Source organism: Numenius arquata, chromosome Z (genome assembly GCF_964106895.1).
Source record: "Numenius arquata chromosome Z, bNumArq3.hap1.1, whole genome shotgun sequence".
Taxonomy (NCBI): Eukaryota; Metazoa; Chordata; class Aves; order Charadriiformes; family Scolopacidae; genus Numenius; species Numenius arquata.
Genome location: NC_133616.1, coordinates 64,762,177 through 64,772,030, shown reverse-complemented (window position 1 = coordinate 64,772,030; position 9,854 = coordinate 64,762,177). Strand labels below are relative to the sequence as shown.

The 9,854-nt window shown below is 41.3% G+C and overlaps 1 protein-coding gene across 1 annotated transcript; it reads right to left on the bottom strand.

The window, feature by feature from the left end:
• Nucleotides 1–1,159: 1,159 nt before the first annotated feature.
• SRP19 (signal recognition particle 19) lies at nucleotides 1,160–9,530 on the bottom strand. Its single transcript, XM_074166119.1, has 5 exons — nucleotides 9,417–9,530; nucleotides 7,945–8,020; nucleotides 6,478–6,549; nucleotides 5,225–5,336; nucleotides 1,160–4,189 (listed from the first exon to the last, which is right to left on the bottom strand). Exons 1-5 carry the CDS (start codon nucleotides 9,458–9,460, stop codon nucleotides 4,056–4,058), a joined length of 438 nt encoding a protein of 145 aa, XP_074022220.1. The 5' UTR covers nucleotides 9,461–9,530; the 3' UTR covers nucleotides 1,160–4,055.
• Between the last annotated feature and the right edge of the window lie 324 nt (nucleotides 9,531–9,854).

Genomic DNA, 9,854 nt, shown 5'->3' with positions numbered 1-9,854 from the left:
TAGAGGTAAAATAATGCCATAAAGGCATAACAGGAAGAAGCTAAGTAACTGGGATCCAGTGACAGGACGCATGAGAATGGTTCAGAGTTCAAAGTTGCATGAGGAGAGGTTTAGATTGGACATCAGGGTGGTCAGACACTGGAACAGGCCTCCAGAGAGGTGGTCAATGCCCCAAGCCTGACAGTGTTTAAACAGGCTTTTGGACAATGCCCTTACTAATGTGCCTTAACTTTTGGTCAGCCCTGAAGGGGTCCAGCAGTTGGATTGGATGGTCGTTGTAGGTCCCTTCCACCTGAAATAGTCCAGTCCATTCCAAACACAGCTACAGCCAGAGAAGGACACAAGGGAGCCACGCCATCTTTCACGCTCCCAGTAGAGTGCATACAAACACCCCAGATGTACATGCCGCCCCAAAAGGGAGGGTTCTGGCTAAAAGGCTCTAACTGTTAAGGGCACACTAGGAGCAGGACGTACAATACAGGCAAGTTTTTTTTTTTTAAGAACAGCTATTTTCTGTAGAGCTGGCCTTTGAGACATTTACTTCATGGCTGACAGGACAGCACTACATATGGCCATACGTTACTCTCTCTCCCTTCCCAAGATAAAATACATTTCAAAATAACCTTTTGGAACTCTTTCTTTACCTTAAGAACTGAATGATGGTTGGGATTCTGCTACGGCAGCTATGTGCCCTCTTCCATAAATCTGAAAGAATAAAGCATCTACCTCACAACAGTGCTGAACTTTCAGTCAGGCCTTTGTTGATTGCCTTGGTCTTCGGATCTGCTGAACGCTGGGTGTTCCCGTCCCTTGCTGACACAGAGGTTGTTAGGATTGTTAGAAGGATTTTGAGCTCATGTGACCATTTTGAATATTTTTATCTTTGTCTAGGTACCCAAAAAACAGTACAGGAAAATAACAAGCATATACTTTTAAATAGCTAGGCTAGGATCTGCTGGGGTGGCACGAGCTCAACACCCGTATTCCCCGTGTTTTAGGCGCAGAGTAAATGCCCCCTCAGTGATGAGCCTTTGTTAATATTGCCACCTACAGGAAGCCACGGCACCTTTTTAGTGACTACACTGCTTCAGCAAATTCTCACAGAAAACTGTAAAAGCAAGACAGGTAAAATAAAGACATCCATAGTCAACAAGTTTTTCCCTCAAACATTTTTTTTTTTATTTTTATTGACAGCATTGAGACCAAACAGTTGCAGTATTTCTGTATTTTTACAGCAGCCTTGTCTCCACTCCCAGTCCCACAATGGCCTCGAACCATCTTCCCTGTTCCCAAGAACTGAGGGGGTGAAGGGGAGAGGGGAAAGGTGCTGAAGAAGGTGGAAAGACCTGTGGAAGAACCTGATGTACTACCTTGGCCTGCTTGTTTTTAATCCTCCAAGGAACCCAGTTTATTAAAAAAATAGGAAGTACGGGAATGGAAGTCTGGTTTACAAGCTTAACCCTGGCAGGAAACGGGGAGTTGTGCTTAACCTTGTGATGCCTCATTTAGGAACAAATATTGCTTACACAGCATACTTACTCTAAAGCCAGACAGAAATAATAATAAAAATGCAAAATTATGAACTCATTTAGGGATGGGGGGATAAGCAGGCAGGCACTGGGGGAAATCAGACTTCAACTCCCTAATGGTAGTAATAATCTGATTTCCTAGCACTGTGCTATTTGCTTCAAAACAGCCAGCTTTACCCAAAATACCCATAGAGTTTTCTTTGTTAATTTGATCAAATCCCAGTTTCATATATTTAAAATAGCTTTACTATTTTAGGTTCTTTGATTGGGAAATGTTCAGTAAGCAACGCCACTAAGATTCTTTCTCAACATACATACGATAGCACAGACAAGTTCTTAAGACATTTGGTTTCTGGCCACTGTGAACAGATACCCATGAGAATTAACCTCTGCATTTTTCAGCTGTCCATAGTCTAAAGCTCCAACTGACAATACGTGGGCATAACATGGTCATGACTTGGCTGGACTCATTCCCCTCCGTTTAACACCATGGAGCTAAATTATCATCTTACAGCAATTAATTTTGACAGAGCTCTCAGTTTAAAATAAAGTTTCAGAATCAGCACTCAGGAAAAGCCAAGAATAACTTGAGCCCCAGAACCCTTGGGCAGTTATGATCTTTTATATCACCAAGTGTGTCCTCCACTCCAGCTTGCACACCCAACTTGGTATTTTTCGCCACATTGCAACTAACCCGTAGCGCTTCTCTAACTCTACACAGTAGATGTAACTAACAACCTCTGGCTACATCAAGTTGTTTTCTGTATCAAAAAATCTTTTCAGATAGCACCTGTTCCCACCCCATGGCATTCCATCAAATCACAGGCATACTATTTAACTAACTGCTCAAAATTTAGGTGCATTTTCAAGGACAGACACTCCAAAGGCAGCTTGTGTAAACCATTACATCAGCAGAAAAAAACAAGACATTTGTATACAACCACGATCGATTACAGCCTTAGAACACAGGATCCTTTTTCTCCCAAACCGTTGTATTTTAAAAGACAGCCTACATGCTGCTACTCTCACACTTGGATTTGGTACAGCTGCAGTGAGAATGAGGACTCATCCTCCTCCTCTGCTAAACAATGCAACCCAAGAACTGCACGTACAAAGTGTCAGAGACAGGAAACACAATTGACTTTGAACTATTCACCAGCCAGGGGCTCTGCACAGCTGCGCTATCGGTACCTATCGGCATCGACTTCGAGGGGTGCTGGTAACTCACCCTCTATTTGAAAAAGATGCAGCTGAGAGGAACAAGAAATGCAAGAACGTAAGAAAACTCAAAACTACAAGCACCACTAACTTGAGCAGGGATACCATCAAGAACTTTTCCAAGTTTCATTACTTTAGAATAGCCATTAAATGTCTGGATACATTTGGAATGCTGTTTATCTTTAAAATGGGAAAGAGTCGATGCCGTAGAATAGCATACCTGACAGACAAACAGGAAGAATCCTAAAAGAGAATATTGCCACATGAAAAATTTATCAAAAAAAAATCTGGTAACTTGCTCCCAGTAGTCATCTGCAAAAGCATTCAACTGACTTTGTTTTCATATACTTAAGATCAGAAAACTCATGCAGGATTTTTGGTTTTAAACTCCAAATGGGAATTACTCCTTCTTTTTCAGTCTCCTTATACTAAAGCTATCCCTCATCTAACTTGCACAGTACATGTCTTAATCACTTCAAAGGAGCTTTGCTATGGACATCTCCAAATAACTTTCTGCCTTTGTCTGTGGACTAAATTAAAAAAATAAAGTATTCCAAGTTACCAGATATTGCAAGCCTTGGACATCTGAAATAGTATTTGACAGGTAGAAAATAAAGCCACATTTCCTAAGCTCTTAATATAGTAGCCCGTATTATACAAGACACAAAAGGATGCTATTTTTTTCATATTATCTTAAAACTTTACAATATACGTCACTGACTTCTTTACAACAGGCTGTGGAGGAAAAATTAACACTTTTGGAAAAAGTATTCTATAAAATTACATTTTTTATAATTAACATGTCACCTTTATTAGTATACTTGGCAGTTGTGAAAGATTATTAGCAAGGGAAGTTTACAGAGCCATAACGTCATTAACTTACATTTCTGTTAGCAACAGAGACCCTCTGGAATTAAGACAATCACTTCACTAGCATAGATAAATGGTTTACTAAGGCAACCAGTTTTCAGGTATCTAAGTCTGCATAAGAATATTTATTTATTTATTTATCAAAAGCTGCATATTTCTTCTGGAAGGAATATTTCTCCCACCCACCCCGTTTGCTTATGTTCTTCCACTTTTAGGAGTGGATGCTAGCAGGTTGTGTGTGAAGACAGATTTATTGTTATACAGACGCGAGGCAGCTACATGCATTCCAGTTCCAAGAAAAGCAGGCAGTTCTATTCAGCTTCACCTGTTTATTTCTTGCTTGTATCTTTCTTTCACTTCAAAGTTGCAGCAAGTAATGTGTCCATCCACTTTTGTTGTAAGTACAACTCTGATGTAACAATTATTCCAGATCTGAGCTCATTTCTTTTTCTTCCCTTTCCCTTTTTTGCCTCCCTCTCCTTGCTGAAGACTTTGATCGCTACCTCCCATCTTTTGGGTTCTTGTTTTCAGTTTGGGAATGGTTTCTGCAGCGTATAGCATCACTGATTTACCTAAAAACACAGGGAATGATCAATGCATGCCTACTATGTTAAGAACATTGGCACTATTTTCAAGGTAGAACTTCAGCCCCACTTTACATTTCTGTTAAAATAGATACAAAGCCTAAGAGTTCTGCTTCCTTCCCCTGTGTAGCTAGAAGTTTGTGAAAAACTCTTCTCAACCCTTTTTTTTTTTTTAATTTAAAACAGTGCAGGACTGATAACATCACAGCAGACAGGCACATAATCTGACAATCTCCAAAGTGTCTATGTCCTTCCTCTTTCCCTTCACCTCTTAATGGCCTAAAATACCTGAGACAGAATGATCAGGCAAAAGCTACAAGCATTTTCAGAAACGCACTGCTGTCATCCAGCAGCACTCTTACATTACTCTAGACTCCGTATTCTTCTTGCTCTTTCCTTAAGATATATATTTCTTCATATATATATGTGTGTGTATATATATATTTGCTTCCCTTTTACACACTGATTAATTTTCAGGAAAAATGCAACACACTAAATTAGCTGTCATTCAAGGTGAACTATTCCTATTAATTAGTTGAAGGAAGCTAAAGGAAGCTGCTCCACTGTTAATTTATGAAAATGGCCAGCAGAAAACTCAACTGAACTCCGTATTGTATTTTATCAATTTGGCATCCATACTGATGCCTAGCTGATATATGTAACCTAAGAAAAAGGTGGAATTTAGCCATTTTAATACCAAATCCTCTGTTTTACCTGTCAACAAAAGAGCAGGCCAAAACTGAAGAGCTGCTTTGTTCAACATACAGACAATACTCCCCACAATCCCCTTCTATCCAACCACTCAAGAAACAGCAGGATCAAACTCAACAGCATTTTACAAACACCACTCAACACTCACACACCAACTTGATCTGGTTGACTTATACAGGTAAAAAGATTTAATGTAAAGCGGTAGAATTTGTAATAGTAAAACTAATAAAATAAGCTGGTAACATAACAAAAAGCCCAAAGTCTTTGTTTTTTATTAACAGATGAAGTGCCTAATACATGTACTCTACTCACGTGTTGGGAACTGAGGTAAACACGGGTTGCCATCATCTTGTTTGAGCTGGATTCGTACTCTACCTCTGTACTGCACATCTCTGTTCCACTCTCTAGGATACATCTTATTTTTCTGTCATACAAAAGGAGAAAGTTATAATACATACTGGAATATTTTTCTGCAAATCGATCTAAGGCAAAGCAGCCTGGAATTCTGAACAGACGTAAACCATAACCGTAGTTTCCAATACTGTCACTCACCATTTAGCCACTGCAGTAATATCCAAAGCTGTAGCTTAACTTTTTCAGAAGCAATGCTGCAACCAACTACTGGTACTGAACAATTTAGAGAGTAACCTGCTGCTACAGAGACTGTTCTGCTTCCCCACCAGTCTAGACCTCAGTGACACCAGGTTTTTTTGTTTCATCTTACAGTCATAAACCCTTCTGGACACCTAGAGACCTAAGTCATAGGTCACAGTCTTAGGCCCACTGCTTTTGGATACTCAGAGCCGCTATTTTTGTTAAAATGTTACAGGTTTCTTACTGGTACTGGCTATTTCATAGGCTGGTGTGCACTAACAGGAATATGTTTTGACTTCTGAAAAGCAAAGTGATTTTGTACTGGTTTTTGGATACCAGTCATGCTCTTTGATGAGGAACTAAATTTTTCTTAGAAAATTCAACAGTATTTTAAAATAGCAATTACTTCAGAAAACAAACTGCGAGATGTTACCTCTCTAGAAACCCAGACTCATTCCATAAGAAAAAATGTAAGCAACTTCAACTATTTAAAGAGCAAGCAGGTATTGCAGTCAAAAAAATAACGTTATCTGACTAAAACATAACTCCAAAGGACTCCAAACCTCAAATATCAGAATCCTATTCCTATAGGACACTCATTCCAAAAGGCGGTAAACTTTCATAAAAAATATGCCTTTTTAAAAGCTTAATTTGTAGTTGCAGCTTGCAAAATTAACTTTTATTCTGACATACTTTTAAGCATCTAGGATAGTCTTCTCAGAAGGATAGTTCATAAAAGTAATCTTTTTATAAGATTACAAGTGGTATTGTATCAGGTATCTGGGTTATTCCTGCTGTGCATACAGTTTTCCAACATCTACTTCATCGTCAGCTATTACTCAAAGCAAGGAAATATCTTGGCTGATAATAAAAACTTCCAACTGTAATTCATCCTGTTTGTAAGAAAAGAACATAGACACACACCAAGTTTGTATTGGTTCTGTGTGTTTTGTTTTTTTTTTTTTAATTACCTCTAATAGCACGTTGAATCCAACTGCTGCACATACATCTTGGATTTCCGTAGATGTGGGATTTTCAACTGCCTGTTGAAACAATATGTTACAGCTAATTATTTTTCAATTATGAACTACCAATAAAGCAATAGTTAGCAGTTTCCCACCCTGTACTCTATAACTAGAAAAAGCAGATGAGAAAAGAGAAGGTACTTCAAATAATGACAAATCTACTGTGGAAGTCATCTGTGAGCACTCCTACAGTCCAGAAAACACACACACAAAAAAAAAAAAAAAAAAGATAAGACATCAGTAAAACTGGTAACAGACAAGAATTAGTTAGGACAGGGGAGCAAGTAAAATAACTGCTTAGGTAAGGTAATTTAAATGAGGTAATACTTATTATATTTACAAAAAACCAAAAAGCCATGAATCAACAACAGCAAACTTATAGCAAGGACTGAAGGAGAAAAGAACAGAAACTACCTAAGCACAATGCAGCAGATTTCTCCCATAGATAGACTGTTGATTAGCAACTTGCATACTCAAGAAAGATTTTTTAACTATTATAAAAAAAAAAATCCCAGCCCTAAGCAGTGAGAAAAGCCCTTTATATTCCCAGCAGTGCTTGTTAAAAAATATTATAAAGGAGTGAGATGATCAAAAACTTTTGCTGGACAGATTAAAAGCAACATCATCTACCAAGTCTATGTGTCACATGCATTCTAAGTTCTACCTTTGACAGCAGCAAAGGGGACAGGGTACACAACACAGGCATTTATAGTCAGTCACCAAAAAATAACTGTTAGCTAGCTGTTCTTTTCTGCATCCCTTTCAAATCTGGAAAAGTACTTACGTAGGAGGTTCAGTGCATTAGGTTTCTCATTAGAATCACAGAATGGTTAGAGTTGGAAGAGACCTTAAAGATCACTGAGTTCCAACCCCCTGACACAGGCAGGGGCACCTCCCACTAGACCAGGTTGCTCAAAGCCCCATCCAGCCTGGCCTTAAACCCTTCCAGGAATGGGGCGTCCACAACTTCTCTGGGCAACCCGTTCCAGTGTCTCACCACCCTCACAGTAAAGAATTTCTTCCTGGTATCTAATCTAAATCTCCCCTCTTTCAATTTAAAACTGTTACCCCTCGTCCTATCACTACACTCCCTGATAAAGAGTCCCTCTCCAGCTCTCATGTAGGCTCCCTTCAGATACCGGAAGGCTGCTACAAGGTCTCCCCTGAGCCAATTACTTCATCTCCTTGCCAAATGAGCTACTCACATGAAAGCAGATACTTTAACACTGCTCTTCTACCAAATTCACATGCTGTCACTAGGTTATCTTCAAGTACGCTGTAATTTCCAGTTATCAAGCTACTTGCCATGGCAGATAGGAAAGATCAACAGCTTTGAGATTTATTTTCCAACTCTCTACACACTACTGCATAGCATAACAAAATATCACATTTCCCTGCCACACATAAAATTACTTTGTCTATAGGTATCCTTCTTCCTTCTGCTATTGTCTTCTTGTTATTCAAATATGCTGGATAAATGCAGATGAATCTAAAAAGAGAAAACAGTGAGTTTAAGTAAGTAATATCAACTCCTTAATTGCTTATGCAATATTTTCTTAGTAAAACAAACAAAAAAATCTCATGGCTACAACATAAAAGTTCCCAAAGCAGCTTAGAACAACCATTTGTTTTCCCTAGACTAATTAGTATGATGTTGCAAAACCTCCTTTTGAGTTACCCAGGACACTGCATGACCATTTGGCTAAAATGCTCCTTGCATGACACCACTTTTTGGGGCATGGTGTGTACAAAGGATGGTGCTATCTATCTTGAGAAAATAAGAAAGCTGAAAGAGAATATTTTGACCAACTTCTTAAATCCCTGAAACCTGGAAGGAAAGACACGTTTCCCTGAAAAGAACTAAAGATTTCCTGTGGTACACTTTTTTTTTTTTTTCTTTCTATCCACACACAGAACAACCCATAGTTTTTCTCTGAAAAAACTATTCTATGAAACTTGCTTAAGATTTTTCAGCAGATTCAAACCTGTCAAGCCCATCCTGGGGACATGAGTGACAGAACCTCAATTATGCTTTTTACTAGACACTAAAAAAATCCAATCAGTTGAGGTCTACAAGGAGAGGCTGAAGAATGCCTACATTTGAATGAGAAGCTACAACAGCGCAAGAAAACAGAAGCAAAAGTGAGCAAATAACCTAGAGCAGACTAATGTTCAGTTAGTTGGAGATTCTCAAGGATCACTGATCCTTACTGACTCCCAGGAAACATTTCTTGCTGCCTCTACAGCTAGCCTCAGTCATCTCAGCTCTTATTACTCTTCTCCTAAACACCTTTTCAATAGTATTTTCCCCTATTAGCTACAAGCCTCTTTATGAGCCAACTAATACTTTTTCTGCATAAGTGGCAGAGTTCTTCACAGGAACAAGCAGATGGGGCAAGAGAAGAATGTTACTGACGTTCACAGCCATCAACATACTACACCGACCACCACCTTCTCTTCCTCAGTTGACCTTTTCTGAGCTTTAAATGACACGATACGTTAAAAGGCATGACAGGACACCACCGCTTCGAGCACTCCAGCATCAGAAACTGCCAAACGTCAACCTCCCACCTCAACACGTGCACTGTAATAACCTTCCTATACGACCCAAGTGACGTGTTATTACAATATCACCGCATGTGCTATTGTCACAGCCGCAGGCCTGACCCACCTCCCGCCGTCCCGAGCCGCCACCTCCCTTTGCCACCCGGGCCGCCAGCCCGCCGCCGGGGGCTCAGGCGGCCGCCCGCCCCCTCACCGCCGGCTGCGGCCTAACGCGCCCCGGCCGCGCCCCGCTCCAAGGGAGGCTGCCGGCAGCCCCCGGCATGAGGAGGGCGGCAGCTGGGCGGGCACACCGCTGCCTCGGGGGGCCTGGCCCACGTTACCTCTCCTTATCAGCCGGAGACGTGGCGGTGGCAGCGGCCGCCATAATAACGGCAGCACCGGCGCCGCTGCCGGCCCGCGCCTGCCTCTCCCCTCTTCCCCTTCGACAGGAAATCCCGCCTCCCCCCTCCCGCTCCCGCAATCCGATAGGTCGGCGTGACTGTCGTTAGAGCGCTTTACCCTGTAAGGAGGCGCTACGTACTTGCCACTGGGCAGCGGGCGTGCGCATAGCCGCCGCCGCGCATGCGCCTTGGCGGCGGGCGCGTGGGGCGGGGCTGAGGCGGGGCGAGCCGGGCGGGCACGGATGGGCACGGATGGGTGGCGAGCGCTGTAGTTTCCGGGCCAGTGAAGAAAGAAGGTCTTCGGTCAGTGCTGGAAACGTTATGGGAGAATATCTGTAGAGCTGGGCAGTTAACAACCTAATGAGGTTCAACAAGGGC

What these genes read in the sequence shown, in the direction of transcription:
- SRP19 (XM_074166119.1), bottom strand. Translation starts at nt 9,460, where the DNA reads ATGGCGGCCGCTGCCACCGCCACGTCTCCGGCTGATAAGGAGAG. An exon ending in GAAGGATACCTATAGACAAA is followed by an intron (nt 6,550 to 7,944) that starts GTAATTTTATGT and finishes TTGTTTCAACAG; the next exon opens with GCAGTTGAAAATCCCACATC. An exon ending in GATTCAACGTGCTATTAGAG is followed by an intron (nt 5,337 to 6,477) that starts GTAATTAAAAAA and finishes TTTGTATGACAG; the next exon opens with AAAAATAAGATGTATCCTAG.